Source organism: Perognathus longimembris, chromosome 11, assembly GCF_023159225.1.
Source record: "Perognathus longimembris pacificus isolate PPM17 chromosome 11, ASM2315922v1, whole genome shotgun sequence".
NCBI lineage: Eukaryota > Metazoa > Chordata > Mammalia > Rodentia > Heteromyidae > Perognathus > Perognathus longimembris.
Window position 1 is genome coordinate 39,247,679 of NC_063171.1, and position 21,044 is coordinate 39,268,722.

The window sequence follows — 21,044 nt, forward strand, 5'->3', positions numbered from 1 at the left end:
ACAACCCTTCTTTCCTCCTATTACTGCGCTATTAGCCTTATCCTGGTTTGTCCTTCCGAATGTCCTGCCCGCCCATTCATTCCTGGTGGTTTCTGCCTCTTTTTCTATCCTGTAAGGGAAGGAAATCCACAGATTGGGGTTCTCTGGCGTCACCCACCCTTCCTTCTTGAATCTTCAGTTGTGGTCTGGGCTTTGCCCGTAGAGAACATCGACAATGGCGGTAATAGATTGTTTCTTTTCTTCCCTTTCAGGCAACTGGCTTGCATTTCCGTCACACAGACAACATCAACTTTTGGCTGTCTGCAATCGCCCACATCGGTCTGCCTTCGGTAACAAACCCTCCCAGCCCACCCAGCATGCTCTGTCTCCCTGGACCCTTTACCTTCACCTCCAAACTAGTTAAACCTAAGCAAACAGCTGAGCTGTGTATCTTTGAATCAGGTTACTTGGTTTCTGCCTCTTCTTCGTGGATGAAAGAAGGTGAAGGTCCCTTGGGCTGAGTGGTATCACCACCATTATGCAGTGAGACTCCATGAAATATAGGAGCTGGGGCTCATAACAGCCAGCCATCATTTCACAGAATTTCAGAGTGAAATAAGGACATACCATTTCCTTAGGTGGTAGATTTTAGGATGGAAGCTGAAGACCCAAGACCCCAACTGAATATGTGATGCATGTCCTTTCCCTGTTTTCATCTGTCAGATGGGGTAGTAATCCCTACTGTGTCTACCTCAAAAATGTTAGCAGAAGAATCACATGCTCGGTGTGAATTCCCTTCATAAATAGCTAGACAATAGGATTCTACAGTGTATGAAGTTAGGCCTGATGACAGTTGCTAGGTGACGGAAGGAGACATACCTACGGTGACTCAGTTCTTAGAGAGGTCTCCATTGGTCAGAGAAGCCTCTGACTTGGAGATAGGGGTGTCGCACCCTGATGCCTTTGTGGTCCTTGGTAACACATACCTCACTGGTCCCTCCATGGGAACATGGCTAGTTTCTTACCTTTCCCACAAGAGTCTGGAGTCAGGGGCACAGGCGCACTGTTACTATAAGTGATTGGGGCCTGTTTTTCCTGGAGCATATGGCTTTCATTCAGTAGCCTCTGTAGCCTCATGTTCAGGTAATCCAGCGCACATGAGACTGTGGCTGAGTCTTATCTTAGCATGTGTCCTCACTGCCTTTTTAATGCTGGAATTGGTAGGTGAGACTGACTTAGAAGGCCCAGGCCATGGGAGTATATGACTTAAGTTGGAGACAATGTATTGCTCAGCCTTCTTCTATATACTGAGGACTCTAAAGGTCCCCAATTGCAATAACAGGCTGTTTTTCTCTCTAGACCTTCTTCCCAGAGACCACAGACATCTATGACAAGAAGAACATGCCCCGGGTGATCTACTGCATCCATGCTCTCAGGTGAGTGACACCAAACTGTTGTCATCCAGGTTCCTCTAGGTGGATGTAACCACAATCAACAGCAACAAACATAGGAAGAAGGAGGGAAGGTAGTCCACAGTAGGCAATTCTTGGGAGAGTGTGGATTTAGGTTCACATGGGTGTGTTTCGATTTTACCCTTGTAGGTAAAGGGAGAGGACAGGCAGGATAAGGTCTTCAGCTTGTGACTGGGTATAAAGGAATCAGAACAGAACCCATCAAGGCCATCACATGAGAACCCCTTATTGTGAATAGGGAAGGCTGGCTATCAGCAGCTAAATCAGGGACAGTGGCTAACCAGTTCCTATGCCCACTATGTCATTTCTTCCTGTCTTCACTTCTTTGTCTTTTTTTTTTTGCCAGTCCTGGGGCTTGAACTCAGGGCCTGGGCACTGTCTGTGAGCTTCTTTTGCTCAAGGCTAGCACTCTGGCACACAGCGCCACTTCCAGCTTTTTCTGTTTATGTGGTTCTGAGGAATCGAACCCAGGGTTTCATGCATGCTAGGCAAGCACTCTACTACTAAGCCACATTCCCAGACTTTTTTTTTTTTGGCAGATGTGGGGCTTGAACCCTGGGCCTGGGCGCTGTCCCTGAGCTCTTCAGCTCAAGGCTAGTGCCCTACCACTTGAGCCACAGCACCACTTCCAGCTTTCTGATTGTTAATTGGAGATAAGAATCTCATGGGCTTTCCTGCCCAGGCTGGCTTTGAGCTGTGCTCCTCAGATCTCAGCCTCCTTAGTAGCTAGGATTACAGGTGTGAGCCACCAGCATCTGGCTTCCTATGTCATTTTGTACCTCCATTCCTGGGCTTAGCAAGTCTGCTTGCTGTGTTCTTTCTACTGCAGTGTATTCTCTGTGAAGCCTTTCCAATCCCCACAGGCCTCCCACAGGTTCTAGTTCCTGTTTGTAGCTCTTGCCTCAGACTGATAGACATTAAATTTTCTTTCTGTGGGTTGAGGGCAAGGGCTGAGTAATCTTTATCTTGGAGTCCTGGTAATCTTTCTTACAAACTCACTGTGGTCAGAATGTTGAGGTGAGTAGATCCCAGTGACCCCAACTTCCTATTCTTTCCCAGTCTCTTCCTCTTCCGACTGGGATTGGCCCCTCAGATCCATGATCTGTATGGAAAAGTGAAATTTACAGGTAAGCACAATTCCTTTTTCATCTACCAGTATAAACAGTGTCTTGGGATTTCTGGGCCTGATGAAGAGCACCTGTGATATCATTTCAGCCGAAGAACTAAGCAACATGGCCTCTGAACTGGCTAAGTATGGCCTCCAGCTGCCTGCCTTCAGCAAGATTGGGGGCATCCTGGCCAATGAGCTCTCAGTGGATGAGGCTGCAGGTAGGGTTTGGGCTCTGGCCGCCTGTAATATTTACAGGCAAGAGAGTCAGGTTGCCTTTCTCTGAGGATACAAAAGGGGATGATGGATACCAGAGCAGTCTGCTACTGCTTTTGCTCTGGTCTGGGGTCTTTTTGGGGTCTTTCTGGCCTTTTGACCTTATTTCCACGCTCCCCCTCCTCTGCAGTCCATGCGGCTGTTCTTGCCATCAATGAGGCAGTGGAGCGTGGGGTGGTCGAGGACACCCTGGCTGCCTTAAAGAATCCCAGTGCTCTTCTGGGGAATCTTCGGGAACCTCTAGCAGTCATCTACCAAGAGCTGCTGGCCATGGCCAAGATGGAGAAGGCTGCCAATGCCAGGAACCACGTAAGGAGGAGTCTAGGGATGATGGGGTGGACAAATTGCATAGTCTAGAAAGTCTCAAGTGAACCCCAAATTTCTGTTCATTTTTGTCTTAGATTCCAAAGGTGCTTCTTAGCAAAACTGTAGCTTGTCACTGATCTTAGAGAAGTAGGAAAGAAACTCGGAAAAAATATGAATTCAGAAGAGACAGCTGGAGAAGTTCAAGGGGGATGTCTTCAGGGAGACATTGTATGTGTGTTTGGGGCGGGGGGGGGGGGGTGGAGTGGGGAGTCCTGGGGCTTGAACTCAGGGCTTTGGCTCTGTCCCTGGCCTTCTTCTTGTTCAAGGCTAGGGCTCTACCACTTGAGCCTCAGTTCTCCTTGTGACTTTTTGGTAGTTTAATGGAGATAAGAATCTCACAGACTTTCCTGCCCAGGCTGGCTTCGAACAGTGATCCTCAGATCTCAGCCTCCTCAGTAGCTAGGAGTATAGGCGTGAGCAGCCAGCACCTGGCTTCAGGGAAACTCGAGAGAGCTCTGGAGAGTGGAATAGGATGAGGTTAAACTGAAAATCCTAAAGGTTGGTATGGCTTAATTGTGTCAGTGCCACAAGTATAGACCCCATAATTTCTTTAGTCCTAAATAGACTGACCTTTGGTTCTGGAAAAGTCCCACTAGAAGTAGAAATAAGTAGGGAAGAATAGGAAATAATTACATTGGGTTTCCCAGATTCCCCTCTCAATATAGCTTCTTCAGGATGACAGAGAAGGCCAGGACATCTATGACTACTACCTAACCCAGGCTGAAATCCAGGGCAACATCAACCATGTCAACGGTAAGATACAGGCACAAGGGGTTGAGGTACTCAGAATAACCGTCTAACTTGGGAAGTCTGGAGATGGCTTTTTTTTTTTTTTTTTTTTGCCAGTCCTGGGGCTTGAACTCAGGGCCTGAGCACTGTCCCTGGCTTCTTTTTTGCTCAAGGCTGGCACACTACCACTTGAGCCACAGCACCACTTCCAACCTTTTCAATATATGTGGGGCTGAGGAGTTGAACCCAGGGCTTCGTGTATACAAGGCGAGTACTCTTCCACTAGGCCATATTCCCAACCCCACGGAGATGGCTTTTATCAGAAGACTTATGGCCTCTTTCAGGCTAGCTCTTGCCTCAAGGAAAAATCAGAGTCCAAGGAATGAGTGTTTTGTTGTCTGGCCATGGTGGAGAATGGTACTTGCCAGAGAAGCTTGTATATTTATGGAGACCCATGGAGAGGATAGAGGCAAAAGAAGAAAACCTTTCAGCTTTTGGTCTTGGGGAGGTGGGAGGGCAATTGGACTGGGGTCCTTCAAAAAAGAAGTTTGGGGCTGGTAATATGGCCTAGTGGTAGAGTGTTCTCCTCGTATACATGAAGCCCTGGGTTTGATTCCACAGCACCACATATATTGAAAAAGCCAGAAGTGGTGTTGTGGCTCAAGTGGTAGAGCAAAAAGAAGCCAGGGACAGTGCTCAAGCCCTGAGTTCAAGCCCCAGGACTGGCAAAAAAAAAGTATGTCTGAGGGACATGGTTCAAATAGTAGCGCACGTGCCTCACAAGTGTAAGGCCTTGAGTTCAAGCCCCAGTACTAAAAAAAAATATTTTTTTAGAAGGCTGTGTATCTAGGCATGGTAGGTAGTATATAGCTCAATATTTGGGAGGCTGGGGAAGGAGAAGCTCACATAGTAAGACTTTGTAGAAGGAAAAAAAAGAGAGCTAGGAGAAGACAAAAAGTCCAAGGGCATAACTCAGTAAGTAGTAAGGTGCATGCCTAACATGCAAAAGGCCCTGGGTTCAGCCCAAATCACCACAAGAAGAGGATCCTGTTAAAGTTAGGATGTCCCCGGGGTCTAAGCTGGAGAGATGGAAAGGCTGTGAAGGCCCAAACAAAGAATTTGGCCAGGTGCCACTGGCTCATGCTTGTCTAGCTACTCAGGAGGCTGAGCTCTGATGATCAGGGTTCACAATCAACCCAGGCAGGAGAGTCTGCAAGATTCTTAGCCTCAATTTACTACCCCAAATCTGGAAGTAGAATTGTGGCACCAGTGGTAGAAAGCTAACCTTGAGCGGAAAAAGCTCAGGGGATAGCACATAGGTCCTGTGTTCAAGGATTTCACCAAAAAAAAAAAAAAAAGATAAAGAATTTGGGCTGGACTATGTGGACCCAGGAACCAAGTGGGCAAGAATAGGGGTGACTCTGGACAAGCAAGAAGGTCATATTACCAGGGCTGGGGTGGGGGCAGTGAGAGGTAGGCTTTTCTACATTGTTCCTCACTGAGTCTTGGTCTTCTTCAGTCCGTGGAGCTCTGGAAGTAGTGGATGATGCTCTGGAAAGACAGAGCCCCGAGGCCTTGCTTGAGGCCCTTCAGGATTCCGCCTTGGCCCTCCGAGGGGTGAGGAGAGACTTTGCTGACTGGTACCTGGAACAGCTGAGCTCAGACAGAGAGCAGAAAGCTCAGGTCAGTCTGCCATTCCCTCTGTCTGACTGTAGGATGGGCCAAGGGCCTCTTCCCGGGGCATCACCGCTATCAGTCCTTTGTATTCAGCAAGTGCTGACTCCATGTTTAGTTGATTAAATTACCCCAAAGCCTAGTAGACCAAACTGTTCAGCTCTGCCCTCTTAGTCCTTCAGACTAACTGAGAGGGAGCCAGGGGCAGTCCGAGGCAATGATATGCTTCCTTGTTGCTGAATTGGGTGTCTCAGTTAGCAATTTTATTTCCAGTGCTTTGGCTTCCTTTCTAATACTATTCATACTTGTATTGTCTACACTGTTATTTTAGATGTATGCTTGTAAGAAAGCTAAAGATGAGTTAAAAAAGGATGTGTGGGCCAGGCCTAAAGGCGGAGGCAGAATTTGAAGGTAGATGGCTGGATAGACCTGGAGCTCATATTAGCAGCATGGCCCAAAGGATTCTCCTTTTTTGTTTTTGTTTGTATGGGATTTGAATTTGGGGCCTCGTGCTTGAGCCACACCTCCAGTTCTTGAGAATTCCTTTCTGCATCTTCCTTCATTCAGGAACTGGGCCTGGTGGAACTTCTGGAAAAAGAGGAGGTCCAGGCTGGTGTGGCTGCAGCCAACAAGAAGGGTGATGAAGAACAAGCCAGTAAGTCATCTCTAAGCTGAAAGTGTCTTACTGTCCTTCCAAGAGCATCCACCCCTTGGCGGGCTTCTATGTTGGGCAAGGCCAACCACCACCCAGTTTCCCAGTCTGGCAAAGACTTCTCCCTTCTTCCAGGTTTTCTGGAAGGACACTACAGATGAGTTCATTAAGGCCTTAGAGACAAGGATCTACCTGTCAGTACAACACAGGGACTGGACTGCTGGGCAGGCAGCTTCCTTTTTGGTAGTTTATCTGTAATTTTTACAGTTTCAACCTGCATGATCTTGGGGGTGGATTTTGAAATGTGGTGATTTCCCAAGTGAAAGTGAATCTCATTCTAGTAACTCATTTCCCCTTAAAAACATACATAAATGCAGTCATGTGCTCAAGATGGGGTTTGTAGGGGCTGGGAATGTGGCTTAGGGGTAGAGTGCTTGCCTAGCATGCACGAAGCCCTGTGTTCAATTCCTCAGCACCACATAATGAGAAAAAGTTGGAAGTGGCGCTGTGGCTCAAGAGGTAGAGTGCTAGCCTTGAGCAAAAAGAAGCCAGGGACAGTGCTCAGGCCCTGAGTCCAAATCCCAGGACTGGCAGTAAGTAAGTAAGTAAGTAAGTAAATAAATAAATAAATAAATAAATATTGGGTTTGTCATCATCTACCTCCAAGAGGTTGATCTATCCAACAAGAATGGAGAAAGTAGAGTGCTCAGGCACAGTGCAGCAACATGTGAACACCAGACCTGTTACATTTGCTTGACACAGTCTTGACTCAGTCAGATTAGAGGTAGCTCAAAACTATTTACTTTTGTCTAACAGCCTTCAGTCACCAGCTCACAGTAGCCCCTAGGCTACTCCTGGCTAGCAGCCTACCTGATCTGCTCACTTTGTTCTTGGAGGTAGTTGCCAGAGTAATCTCTTAAGCACAGCTCTGATCTTATCTCCCTTGTTGAACTTTTTTTCTTTGTTGGTCATGGTGCCTGGCCTGGGCATTGTCCCTTAGTTCCTTTTGCTCAAGGCCAGCACTGTACTACTTTGAGTCATAGTGCCACTTCTGGTTTTCTGGTGGTTAATTGTAGGTAAGAGTCTCATGGACTTTCTTGTCCTGGCTGACTTCCCACATGGATTCTCATATCTCAGCCTTCTGAGTAGCTAGGATTACAGGCGTGAGCCACCAGCACCTGGCCCTTGTTGAACATCTTTAGATCTTTCTGGATTCTTCCATTGGTTACCCTACCTTCAGTCTTATCCCCTTGGTCTGGCAGAAGAGACCTTTCCTGAGTTCCCCCTCATCTCTTCCTTTCATATTTCACCCAGCTCAGCTAAACCAGACAATCTGCTCTTCCTGGACTGTCTACCCCAGCCTTTCCCAACAGCAGGCCCTCTGGGCTTCTCAATTGCACTTCTCCTGTGTTTTCACCTGTCAGGAGCAGTTGAAAGCATCTCCAGAGCTGTATCAAGCTTCTGCTCTGTGAAGTCTTCTCACTCCCAGCTAGAATCCCTCCTCCCCTGCACTGCCATTGCATCTTGCCTGGGGGTAGTGAAAGCATTTCTAAAATGGCATTGACAGCTATGCACTGTAGGTATTTTTGTACCCTTCTTTCTCCCCAGTAGATTGCATGCTTCTTGAAGCCAGTGTCCACATCTGCTGGGCATTTTATAAGCCCTAGAGTGTCTAAGCTGAAACGACACTGATGCACTGTAGCCATTCTTAGCCAGATGCTGGTTTCTTATTCCTCTGTGCTGTCACCAAGCCTTGGTCCCTGGAGCCCCTTGACTCACCTCATCTTAGTTATACTCCATGGCCACCTGTCAATCTTGCTCTCACCACCTTAGGAACTCACCTCAGCCACTGTGAGTTACATGCTGAGCTATTCAACTCCTAGGCCTGACAAATTGCTGTTTCCAGAGCCTTTCCTTAAAGTGACCCAGCCCCTTTTCCTCTTGAACATTGAGAGATTCATTATGAATCAAGCAGAATGGCTTTCCCCAGCATTTACAAAGCCACCTCTCAGAGGACCTAAATGGCTAGGAGAGGGGGCACTGGAGGCCCAGCTTAGGCAGTCTCTTGATCTCCTCCCCTGCAGTGCTCCGGGCTGTGCTTCGGATCAACAGAGCCATCCAGAGGGGCGTGGCTGCTGACACTGTGAAGGAGCTGATGTGCCCCGAAGCCCAGCTGCCCACAGTGTACCCGTTTGCCTCCACCGTGTACCAGCAGGAACTGGCAGTGCTCCAGCGGCAGCAGCAGGGGGTAAGCCTCAGAAACGCTGGACCAGCTTTGGGTTTCCAAGCAGCCAGAGGCTCAGGGGCAGCCCATCCTCTCAGGGCAATCTGGAATGCTGGCCGGAGATTAGGATGGGGAAGGAGAGTCTGCCTTGCCTTGTTGAGCCTTTTGGGAGCCAATACCCTTGAGCAAACATTGCTTCACATGTCACAATCTTGTCCCTGTCAGGTGAATATTATTATTTGTATTTGAGAGATGAGGAAACAGGGATGCAGAAGCTGTCACTTGCCCTCCGTGTGATCGGCAGCACTTGGGATGAATGAAGCCAGATATACTTGTAGCACATGCTTTTAACCACGCACTGTGCTGCCTCTAGTGTGGTCCTTGCCTAGGGTTTTCCCCATCCATCACAGGACAAGACTCCAGCTGAGGGACTAGGGAGAGAGGAAGGAGAAGAGTAGATGCTGTAGGCAGAAGACTTCAGGTCAGGGAGGCAGAGGAAGCAGGACTGGGAGGCTGGGAAGGCTTCCTGGAAGAGAGGAGACTCAATAGTGAATCCCATCCACAACAAGCCTTTATGAAGTGTCTACTTCAGGCACAAACTAGACACAGGTATGACCTTCAGGAAAGGGACAGTCACAACATATGTGTAACTATGGTACAAGAAAGCATCAAACAAGCACCAAAGATGCTTAAGAGCAAATCTTAGCCATGTGTGCAACACTGAGCAGATTGTTTACCTTCATTGCCCCTCCATTTGTTCATATATAAAATGGGGAACAGCTAGACACTGGTGACTCACACCTATAATCCTAACTATTTAGGAGGCTGAGATCTGAGAATCGTGGTTCCAAGCTGGCCCAGGCAGGAAAGCCCATGAGATTCTTATCTCCAATTAACCACCAAAAAAACCAGAAGTGGTAGAGTTCTCTAGCTAGCCTTGAGCAAAAGAGCTCAGGGATGGCACGCAGGTCCCAAGTTTGAACCCTACAACCAACAAAGAAAAATTAATTAATTAAAATAGAATTGGGAACAGTTGTATATTTACCTCAATATTGTCATAAAGATTCAACCAGTTAACAGACAAGCTATTAAAAAGAGACCGACATATAAGTTTTAGCTATCATTCTTGTTACTTACAACATTTTGTAGGAAACAAGAAGGTTGCTCCTGATACACAGAGCAGCATAAGCTCCTCTTATATTTGTTTGTTTGTTTTGCCAGTCCTGGGCCTTGGACTCAGGACCTGAGCACTGTCCCTGGCTTCTTTTTACTCAAGGCTAGCACTCTACCACTTGAGCCACAGCGCCACTTCTGGCCATTTTCTTTTTTTTTTTTTTTTTTTACCAGTCCTGGGCCTTGGACTCAGGGCCTGAGCACTGTCCCTGGCTTCTTCCCGCTCAAGGCTAGCACTCTGCCACTTGAGCCACAGCGCCGCTTCTGGCCGTTTTCTGTATATGTGGTGCTGGGAAATCGAACCTAGGGCCTCGTGTATCCGAGGCAGGCACTCTTGCCACTAGGCTATATCCCCAGCCCCTCTGGCCATTTTCTATATACATGGTGCTGGGGAATTGAACCCAGGGCTTCATGTATGTGAGGCAAGCACTCTTGCCACTAGGCCATATTCCCAGCCCTCCTCTTATATTTGAATAGGAGAGAGATCCAGGCAGGGAATGGTGCCAGGGCCTAATTCTTTTGTGATTTTCTTTTTTTTTTTTTTTAATTAAAATATGTTTTGTTGTTATTAAGGTGATGTACAGAGGGGTTACCATTTCATATGCCAGGTACTTTTTTTTTTTTGCCAGTCCTGGGCCTTGGACTCAGGGCCTGAGCACTGTCCCTGGGTTCTTTTTGCTCAAGTCTAGCACTCTGCCACTTGAGCCACAGCGCCACTTCTGGCCGTTTTCTGTATATGTGGTGCTGGGGAATCGAACCCAGGGCCTCATGTATACGAGGCAAGCACTCTTGCCACTAGGCCATATCCCCAGCTCCACTTTTTTTTTTTTTTTTTTTTTTTTTTGGTCAGTCATGGGGCTTTAACTCAGAGCCCGGGCACTCACTGTCCCTGAGTCTTTTTGCTCCAAGGTAGCCCTCTACCACTTTGAGCTACAGCATCACTTCTGGTTTTCTAGTGGTTAATTGGAGATAAGAGTGTCATGGACTTTCCTGCCTGTGCTGGCTCTGAACCGCCATCCTCAGATCTCAGCCTCCTGAGTAGCTAGGATTACAGGTATGAGCCATTGGCACCCGGTTATGAGGACATTTTTTAAAAAAATTGTTATTATAAAGATAACGTACAGAGGGGTTAGAGTCACATAAGTCAAGTAAAGAGTACATTTGTTTTTTGGACAGTTTTACCTCTTCCTTCACTTTTTCTTAGTTTTTCCCTTGGTTGTTACTTTTTTTTTGAGATGTGGTCTTGTTACATTACCCAGGCTGTCCTTGAACTAATGATTGATCCTCCTGCCTCAGCCTCTACTGCCGGGATTGCAGGCGTATACTACCATGCCCAATCCTAGTGTAGCTCTTGGTGTGAAGTAGGGTCCAGAGGTTGCTGTAGAGCTCACTGGTTAAGTATAAGCCCTGCAGTCAGGCAGCTAGATTTAACCTACATTATGGGCCATGGGCTGAGCTAGAAAATGGGGCAATTAATGATATCTTCCTCTTTGACTTATTATGAAAATTGTACTATGTTTGAAATCTTTGGAATGTGCACCTAGCATTCCAGGTATTGAGCGTTTTATGGTTAGTAAATGAATGTGGATTTCACTGGAGATAGAGATAGGGATGTTGAATAATGTTGGGGCAGGTTGGCACCTTCCCCAGGCTCCAGCAGCCCCTTTGAAAACTATGCTCCCTTCTACTGCAGGAACTGAACCAGGAGGAGCTTTTTGTGGCTGTGGAGATGCTCTCAGCTGTGGTGCTGATTAATCGTGCCCTGGAGGCCAGGGATGCCCAAGGCTTCTGGGGTAGTCTGATAAACCCTGCTACTGGCCTGGCCCAGGTGGAAGGAGAGAATGCTCAGCGGTAAAAAAGGTTCACCTGTATGTTTGAGTACAAGGATGGAGGGAATGTAGCTGATATCCAAGGGTCCTCCTGCTTTTTAAGTGGACTTATACATAATGCCCTGTTGGGCCCATGGCCCCCTCTTGGTCTGTTGTTTGGTGTGTGTCTCCTCCCTGTAGAGGGTGGCCTCCTGGTCACTCTCCTTTCCCCCAGTGACTTACTCTTCCCCAGAAAATGTTTGAGTACCTGTCCATGTGCCAAATCGTATTGTCTGGTGCTGGGAAATGCAGAAAACAAAACCAAGTTCCTGCTGTCATCAACTTACTTGCAATGGAAGGAGACATGATCTGAAGGGCAGATAAGCTATGAGCAAAACAAATCAAGACAAAAGGAAAAAGGGTGGATACGCACATACCCATGGCTCCTGAGTTAAAGGGATCATTAGAGAGGGACCTAAGGGACCCCAATGACTGCCAGGAGGCTGTGTAGGGCAGAGGCCTGAGAAGGAAGTGTGCAATATAGCCAAAGAATATTGGGAAGGGATCGAGGTGTGGCTCAATGGTTGGGCACTTGCTAAGTAAGTGCAAGGCCCTGGGTTTGATCCCAGCACTGTAAAATACATAAATACATACATACATACCTACATACCTACATACATACATACACACACACACATACACTCTGGCTTCCAAGGTGAGAGAGAAGGGTGAGGCAGAGGGAAGAGTGGGGATGAAGATGGAGTAGCAGAGGCAGACCATGGGGGCCTCTGGCTTTTATTCCAAGTGTAGAAGGAATTGAATCAGATGGTGTTGAATGAGGAGGGAACTTGTCTGACCTACTTTAACAGGATTATTTTGCCTGCTGAGCTGAGAATCGACTGCAGGGGCACAAGGGGAGAGACAGGGAGACCTGTTAGACAGCTATTGGAGTAATCTGGTGTGGGATGACAGGGGCTTGGCCTAGGGTGGCAGCACTGGAAGTGGTGAGAAGGCATCGGTGCATAGATGTGTTCTGAAAGCAAAACTGACAGGATTTGGTAGTGGAGTGATATGGAGTCTGAGAGAGAATGAAATCTGATAGGACTTCCAAGATTTTTGTTAAGAAAAGAGAGACAGGCTGGGAATATGGCCTACTGGTAAAGTGCTCGCCTCCTATACACAAAGCCCTGGGTTCGATTCCTCAGTACCACAAATATAGAAAAAGCCGGAAGTGGAAGTGGCGCTGTGGCTCAAGAGGTAGAGTGCTAGCCTTGAGCAAAAAGAAGCCAGGGACAGTGCTCAGGCCCTGAGTCCAAGGCCCAGGACTGGCCAAAAAACAAAACAAAGAAAAGAGCGACAGGAGGGCACAAATGTTGATGAGGAGTATCAGGAATTCAAGTGTTTTTTAGATATTTATGTGCAGACCTTGGGGCTGCTGGCATTCATGAAAACTCTAGGTGTCCTATTGGGAGTCCTTCGCATGTATCTTGAAAATCATGAGATCTGGTGAGATCTCTTAGGCCTGAGCCTGGAGGGGGAAAAAAAGACTGGAAACAGAAAATTAGGGTGTTCTTATATAGAAGTCAGAAAAGAGCCAGCAGAGGAGGCTTAGGACAGTATGTGAGGGGAGACGAACACCTAGGGCCCAAAGGTCACGTGAGGAACCAGCTCAAATGTACCCATCATTGCCATGCACGTGCCACTCACCTCACTCACTCCCTCTCTCCCTGCTGCTAGTTACTTTGATGCTCTGCTGAAGCTGCGACAGGTGCGTGGTGTGGATGAGGCCTTCCTGAGCTGGAATGACCTGCAAGCCACTGTGAGCCAGGTCAATGCCCAGGTCCAGGAAGAGACAGATCGTGAGTGCAGTCTGTGGCTGGGATTTCAGGGGGGGTCAACCCCACCAGGGCAGCCCTTCTCTTAGCCATAGGTCTAGGGCTGCTACCCATCCAGATCTCTTCTTCTTCCTCTCTCTCCCCTGCCTCTCTCTTCTCTCTTCTCTCCTCTCTCCTCTTTCACAGAGATTCTTGCAGTCAGTCTTATCAATGAGGCTCTGGACCAGGGCAGTCCAGAGAAGACTTTGTCTGCCCTGCTGCTTCCCGCTGCTGGCCTGGAAGATGTCACCCTTCCTATTGCTCCTCGATACCATCTCCTCCTCGTGGCAGCCAAAAGGCAGAAGGCCCAGGTAAGATTAGGCTGGCCAAGTTGGTTATAGCGGATCAGGAAGAGCAGCCCTTATGAGTAGAGCTGGGCCCAGCATGCCCTCTGGCAGAGCTCCAGCCTGATGGATAATTATAGTCCCTTCCTGGGGTGGATGGAGCATAAGCAGGTTTCTAATGTGGTGGGACAAGCATGCCCCTCCCCCCCACATTGCCAGGGCACTGGGAAGTGTGGAAAGGGTACAGGAGAACTTGGCTGGATTCCTCACTCTGATCCTTAGTGATCAGCTGACCTTGAGCAAATCCTAGTGTCTCTGAGCTCACCTGTAAAATACTGCATTCCTGGTTCTGAAGCTTCTCTGGCGGGGGGGGGGGGGGGGGGGTGGGGGGGGGAGGGGGGGAGGGGGGGAAATCAAGGGAGTTGACAAACAGGGTAGGGATTTGAATTTGAAATGCCTTGAGTATGTGGCAGCAGACAGAGTGGTTGAGAACTACAACTCCTAGATGAGTTTGCATCCTGCAGTCTGACCCTGCAGTAGCACTCACTGTTTCCTCACGGGCAAACTTGTGACGGCAATGAGCTTATCTCACAGTTATAGGATTGCAGTGAGGTAATATGACTGTAGTAATAGTAACTAACAGTTCTCACTCTATGCCAAGCGTTGCTTTATGTACCTTGCAAATATCATCAGAAAGTGTTTTAGAACAAGGTCATGTTCACTCTGAGAGGATGTGAATTGAAGCCTAGGACAAAGGGGAGTGCAAGTGGGTAGGCGTAGCCTCCAGAGTAGGCTGCCCCTGGACATGATCGAGGCACAAGGGCAGGGAATGGAGCTGTTGAGGTGGTGGTGGGCAGGACTGGAGATATGGCCTAGAAGGTATACGACCCTGGGATTAATCACTAGCTATCACTGGGAAAAAAATAAAGGTGGCCGACAGTGAGGGTATAAGAAGCTACACAGTAGGTTGAGCCCTATGGCCAAGCTCAGTTAATACTTGGACAGATGAAAGCAGAGAAGTGCCTTCTGAGTCAGATGCTGGTGGCCCATGCCTGTAATCCTAGCTTCTCAGGAGGTTGAGATCTGCAGATCATGGTTCTAAACCATCCCAGGCAGAAAATTCAGAGCCTCTATCTCTAATTACCCAGCAGAATGTCAGCGTGGAGACATGGCTTACATAGTAGAATGCCAGCTCTGAGTAAAAACAGCTGAGCAAGAACACAGGCCCTGGGCTGGGGATATAGCCTAGTGGCAAGAGTGCCTGCCTCGGATACACGAGGCCCTAGGTTCGATTCCCCAGCACCACATATACAGAAAAAACGGCCAGAAGCGGCGCTGTGGCTCACGTGGCAGAGTGCTAGCCTTGAGCGGGAAGAAGCCAGGGACAGTGCTCAGGCCCTGAGTCCAAGGCCCAGGACTGGCCAAAAAAAAAAAAAAAGAACACAGGCCCTGAGTTCAAGCCCCAGTACTAGTTTTAGAAATAAAGATGCCTTTTGTCTCTGGCAGCCCTCCAAAGGAGCCATAAGGTCATGCCCACACAGGCAGGAAGAGGGGAGTGGAGATTGCCATCCCTATGGCTTCTGTATCTGCCTGAAGTTTGGTTCTGCTGGCCAAGTTGGCCAGGGATCTTATCTTTTTTCCATCTCTCAATTTTCCAGATGACAGGGGATCCTGGAGCTGTGCTGTGGCTAGAGGAGATCCGCCATGGAATAGTCAAGGCCAATCAAGACACAGATGCAGCTCAGAAAAGTAAATGGGCCAGTCAGGAACACTGGGTGGGTGGGTAGGGAAGGACGCGGGCTTGACAACAGCCCAGAGGGGCAGTGCCCACTCCCTTGCCTCTCCTTCCACTACTGGGGAGAGGCAGACCAGAATCAGAAGAGCAGAGTTACTGCAGACCACACAGGGTGGATTTCCTGGCAGACAGCTGGGCAGGAAATCCTCAGGAGTTGGGAGCCCATCGTCCACCCGCTGCTTCCTTCTATGCCTTCCTGTGGGCACTTTCCCTGCAAAGGGAGCCAGTGCAGTTTTGGAGGCCAGAAATCCATCCCATTTCTGCTACTAGCTTGCATTTCGATTCCAACAATTAGCTCTGGCTACAAAATCTTAGTATTGGGTGGGAAAAAGGGGGTTGGAAGAAATTTTGGGGAAACAGGACCAGTGCAAGCAGACACTAGCATGTGAGGCTGGGTGCTGAGCAAGTCCATTCTCCAGGCCCTGTGAGGCTGGAAGGCCTGCCTTTAAGCTCCTGAATGAGCTGATTCTGCCTTTCCCACGCTGCTGCCCAACTCGGCCTCTCTGCCTCCTGCAGCAGCCCTTCCTGACTGCCACCCCTTCTTTCATGCACAGCTGCCTGCTGTTGCTTTCCATGCACAGACTCCTCTGTGTCTATTTTGGATGTTCTCCCTCCTCTCCATTAGATAGGATGATTTTGTGTCCTTTCTCTGACTTCCACTCTATGGGAAGGACTGACTGCTCTCTCCTGATGCCCAACAGTGGCTCTTGGTGTAGCTGCCATCAATCAGGCCATTAAGGAGGGCAAGGCAGCCCAGACAGAGCGGGTGCTGAGGAACCCTACTGTGGCCCTCCGGGGGATAGTTCCCCACTGTGCCAATGGCTACCAGCAGGCCCTGGAAGATACTGTAGCAAAGAAGCGACAACCAGGTAATGGTCCCAGGCTGACCTTCCTCATCTCTGCCTGCCCCCGGTCTCTTGCCTCCCATGAACTTTTTCTGCTTACCTGATTCCTGCTCAGGGAACACAGCTTTCTGGGTCCAGCATGATATGAAGGATGGTACTGCCTACTACTTCCATCTGCAGACCTTTCAGGGAACCTGGGAGCAGCCCCCTGGCTGCCGCCTCAACACGTCCCACCTGACCCGGGAGGAAATACAGGTTGGCAATACCCCAGCCCAGGTGGGGGATTATGTGTAGGGTATGCCTCAGGAGAGGCCACCATCCCCCAAAAGACTACCAGCTGTCTCTCCTGCCTCCACAGTCAGCCATCACCAAGGTCACTGCTGCCTATGACCGCCAACAGCTCTGGAAAGCCAATGTTGGCTTTGTCATTCAGCTCCAGGCCCGCCTCCGCGGCTTCTTGGTTCGCCAGAAGTTTGCCGAGCATTCCCACTTCCTGAGGACCTGGCTTCCAGCTGTCATCAAGATCCAGGTGGCATTTCTGGTTATTTCAATGTGTTGAGGGCCAGGTAGATTGGAACTGAGTAGGGTTTAGGGTGATATTTGGGCCTCTGGATAGCAGTGGTGAAAGGCATGAACTGTGGAGCCAAATTGCTGACGTTTGGACCCCAACTCCATAGCTGTTAGTTGTGTGACCTTGCAAGCTACTCTCTGCCTCATTGTCCTCTTCTGATAAATAGGGATAATGATAGCATCTACCTCATGGCTAGTTATGAGGATTGAGTGAGGTAGTATCTGAAGTATTTATATGCAGTACCTGACAGGTGGGTAAAAACATGATATAAGCACTGACTTCCATCATCATTGTCCAGAGAGTCCAAGAGCTGCTTTTTGGCCTTCCAAGGGAAGAGTCAAGTGAGATTTGGTTCAATAAGAGGAGAAAATCCTGACTGGAACAGAAGTTTCTAGAAGGTGCTGGGGATTAAGCAGAAAGGAAAGGACTGTCCCTTAGGGGTGATACAGAGCTCTATACAGAACTTTAGTAATCTACATGTAGTGATCCTGACTAGCTATCCCTTTCCACTTCTTTCCTCCAGCCCGTGGTGGTCCTGTATTGGTCCAGTGTGGCCTCTGAAGCTGGAGTGTGAAGTCAGTAAGCTAGCTGGGGCACTATATGCTCTAGGAATGAGGGGAGCCCTCTCCAGGCAGGTGTGATCTGAAGGGCCTTGTGGAGATGTTGGCAGTATAAAGACCTTCTATTTATTTAATAAGCATCTCTGAATGCCTAGTGCCTGCAAAGCATACCAGAGGCAAGGATAGGAAGTGAACAATTGAAGGCGGGATGTGGATAGCATCTGCAATCCTAGCTACTCAGGAGGCTGAGATCTGAGGTTCAATCCCCCAGCCCAGGCAGGAAAGTCCATGAGACTTTTTTTGTTTGTTTGTTTTTTGCCAGTCCTGGGCTTGAACTCAGGGCCTGGGCACTGTCCCTGAGCTTCTTTTGCTCAAGGCTAACACTCTGCCACTTGAGCCATAGCACCACTTCTGGCCTCCATGAGACTCTTATTTCCAATTAGTCACCAAAAGGAATGGAGCTGTAGCTGGTAGTGTGCCAACCTTGAGCGAAGGGACAGCACCCAGTTCTGAGTTCAAGCCCCAGGACTGATTATAAAGCAAATAAACCCTACAGTTGAGTGGTCACAGATCATATCTCTTCCCTCAAACTGAAGGACTATTAATGTTAGATGCTGTGATAGAAGGGACACAAAGACGATACCAGAAGCCCTCAAAGGAGATTTGCATATGCCCTTGATCATGCCATAGGGCCTGTGGGTGGTCACTGAGGGCTCAGGTTTTAGAGTCTGGAAGCTTGTGTTTGCCTCCTGGTACTACCACATCCCAGTTATAGTCTTATGCACCTTACTTAAGCACCCAGCTTTATTCATAATGATGGTACTCACCTCCTAGGTTGATTATGAGGATTAAGTAGGAAAATTACATGTGTGGTGAGTGCTCCATTGGTTGTCACCATTATTCAGTGCTGTTATCAAGGGCATTGATCCCAGAACTTAATATAGAACTTTACTAATCTGCATGTGGTGGTTTGAATCATAGGAACTCCTCCCTTTGAGCCCAGACTGGAATTTCACACCTAAGGCAATATAAAGCCACATCAACAGTGCGAGAAGAGATGGAGTCTGGAGCATTCATCACTCATCCTAGAGCGATGTGGACTCCAGAACCTGGAATACACACATATCTGAACAGAGATCTTCCAGAATCTCAGGCCATTTGCCCTCCAGTGATGGGGATATGAGACACAAAAAATGAGGCCACCTGGGTACACAGAGCTTTAAACTCTTCAGAAAACTCTGACCCTAGCAGGAACTCTTCCCAGGATTCTGAGTTCAGACTAATCCAGATTGGTAGGGCACACACACACACACACACACACACACACGCACGCACGCACGCACGCACACACACACACACACGTGTACTTTTTTTTTTAAAGGAAGATCCTGGTGGGGTCTGAGAAAAAGGTAAGAAAGGAGAGCAGATCCTTCTACCTTGCCCTATAGTGCTTTGTAGAGGCTGCACCAGGCAATATTTACAGTAGGAAATGCTGAAGGCATACATGGAAATAGGGCTTCCTGGCCTTAAGGCTCCAACATAGACAGCTGATGTTTGGACCACGTTGGCTCTTCTATATCCTGTCCCAACAAAGAGACAGTGTAAGTCTAAGAGGAAGCCTGGCTGGAATAACTGGATTTAGGTAGGTGAGGACAATTGGGTGAGATGATATTTTAATTTTTGTGTAGTTGTTTGACACAAGTTGGCTTAGTCTGGTCTCAAACTCTCAGTCTTTCAGCCTCTGCCTCCCAAAGTTCTGGGATTATAGATGTGAACCTGGCACTGAAAAAAAGATCTTAAATCTTACCACACTGCAACAGTGTCAGGGGTAGAATAAATAGCTCCAGGACCTGCAAGTTGTTTGGCATGAGCCCAGAAGACAGAAACAAATTCACTGGGTAGAAATGGTGTCAGGAACAAGGATAAGCATAAGCAAAGATTCAAGGGCAGTATATCATAAGACATATTCAGAAGAAAGTGAGGTGTGTTTGGAGAGAAAACTATCCAAGGAAATTATTACTACTATTTTGTGCCAGTCCTCATGTTTGAAATCAGGGTCTAGGGGCTGTCCATTAGCTTTTTTTACTTAAAGCTGGCACTGTGCCACTTGAGCCATGCTTTCACTTCCAGCTTTTTGGTAACTAATTGGAGATAAGAGTCTCACAGACTTTCCTGCCCATGCTGACTTCAGACTGTGATGCTCAGATCTCAGCCTCTTGAGTAGCTAGGATGACTGTTAGGAGCCACTGATGCCAGCTAGGAAAATTTAATTTTATTAATTTAAAAGGAAAGAGGCTCCCAGGAAGGCAACCGAAACAGAAGGAAGCCATGACATGTATGCTTTAGAGACCAGAGGGAAAGTGGAGATGGTCTACAGGACTCTTTGTAAGAGCCACCTTTTGTTGCATTAGAAACTTGCTGTCTGGTGGCCACTGGTAGCGATGGGCACACGGCCCTGTCCACATCCTGTAGCTGTGTGCCCGTCCTGACAGCTGTCTCCTCTCTTTTGTGCCCATGTGGGAGGTAGAGCATAGAATAAGGGATAGGTGGCCTACATACAGCTGTTTTGAGTGTGTTTAGGAGGGATGTGGTACATGCTTTAGGGAAGTTATTACTATGCTTTGGTGAAATTGGTGAGTAGGTATACATTCTATGAATACTGCTTAGGCCTGTATCTATCTCACAGTTGAATTTCCATGAGGCGATATTGCTTCAGGGAGTGTGTACGTGTGTGTGTGTGCTCATGCTGAGATCAAGATACATGGCAGAGGGCTGGGGATATAGCCTAGTGGCAAGAATGCCTGCCTCGGATACACGAGGCCCTAGGTTCGATTCCCCAGCACCACATATACAGAAAACGGCCAGAAGCGGCGCTGTGGCTCAAGTGGCAGAGTGCTAGCCTTGAGCGGGAAGAAGCCAGGGACAGTGCTCAGGCCCTGAGTCCAAGGCCCAGGACTGGCAAAAAAAAAAAAAAAAAGATACATGGCAGAAGGCATGTCTAGTTCTGTGCAGCCATTGGCTTTCTCCATAAAACTTGAAGTTTTCTGGTCTCCCTCCTCCCCCTCCTTGGAAAGCCAAGGACAGGGTTGTTCTCGAAGCCATTTGAACCAAAGGAGACCTGCTAGGGTTCCCTCTTCTCTCCGCTCTGCAGGCTCATTGGCGGGGCTATAGACAACGGAAGATTTACCTGGAGCGGTTTCAGTATTTTAAAACAAACCTGGATGCTGTCATCAAGGTAGTATAATGGTATAGGCAGACTCTGTTTCTTGAGAAACCCTCAGGGCATTTTGTCACCCCCTTACCTCCTTGTGACTTCTGGGGTTGGCTGCATTGGCTTGGGTCTTTCCTCTCAGATCCAGGCCTGGGCCCGGATGTGGGCAGCTCGGAGACAATACCTTAGGCGCCTGCGCTACTTCCAGGAGAATGTGAGTGTCACCCTGCCCCCCTGTGCAGCCTTTACTTGTGAAACCAGAGCAAGGACAGCCCTTTTTTGTTCCTGGCAGATTGACTCCATTGTGAAGATTCAGGCATTTTTCCGAGCCAGGAAAGCCCGAGATGACTACAGGATGTTAGGTGAGTCGCCGTGTCTGATGGAGAAATGGCAGAGCATTCCATATCTTTCCCTTGTCCTGCTCCTTCTCCCACCAGGGACCT

The 21,044-nt window shown here is 48.4% G+C and overlaps 1 protein-coding gene across 2 annotated transcripts in view; it reads left to right on the forward strand.

Moving 5' to 3' along the window:
* Positions 1-21,044, forward strand: part of Iqgap3 (IQ motif containing GTPase activating protein 3) — a 44,020-nt gene that overhangs the window by 6,576 nt on the left and 16,400 nt on the right. Inside the window, exons 4-22 of one of the 2 annotated variants that reach the window (XM_048357506.1) lie at positions 252-329; positions 1,339-1,415; positions 2,511-2,578; positions 2,667-2,780; positions 2,966-3,144; positions 3,867-3,954; positions 5,450-5,613; positions 6,172-6,259; positions 8,341-8,504; positions 11,347-11,504; positions 13,199-13,320; positions 13,483-13,646; positions 15,278-15,368; positions 16,116-16,283; positions 16,375-16,514; positions 16,618-16,788; positions 20,542-20,625; positions 20,744-20,815; positions 20,894-20,963. In XM_048357506.1, the coding sequence (XP_048213463.1) occupies positions 252-329; positions 1,339-1,415; positions 2,511-2,578; positions 2,667-2,780; positions 2,966-3,144; positions 3,867-3,954; positions 5,450-5,613; positions 6,172-6,259; positions 8,341-8,504; positions 11,347-11,504; positions 13,199-13,320; positions 13,483-13,646; positions 15,278-15,368; positions 16,116-16,283; positions 16,375-16,514; positions 16,618-16,788; positions 20,542-20,625; positions 20,744-20,815; positions 20,894-20,963 (2,260 nt within the window). The remainder of the gene's footprint in view (positions 1-251; positions 330-1,338; positions 1,416-2,510; positions 2,579-2,666; positions 2,781-2,965; positions 3,145-3,866; positions 3,955-5,449; positions 5,614-6,171; positions 6,260-8,340; positions 8,505-11,346; positions 11,505-13,198; positions 13,321-13,482; positions 13,647-15,277; positions 15,369-16,115; positions 16,284-16,374; positions 16,515-16,617; positions 16,789-20,541; positions 20,626-20,743; positions 20,816-20,893; positions 20,964-21,044) is intronic. The other variant, XM_048357507.1, reaches the window with a different exon arrangement.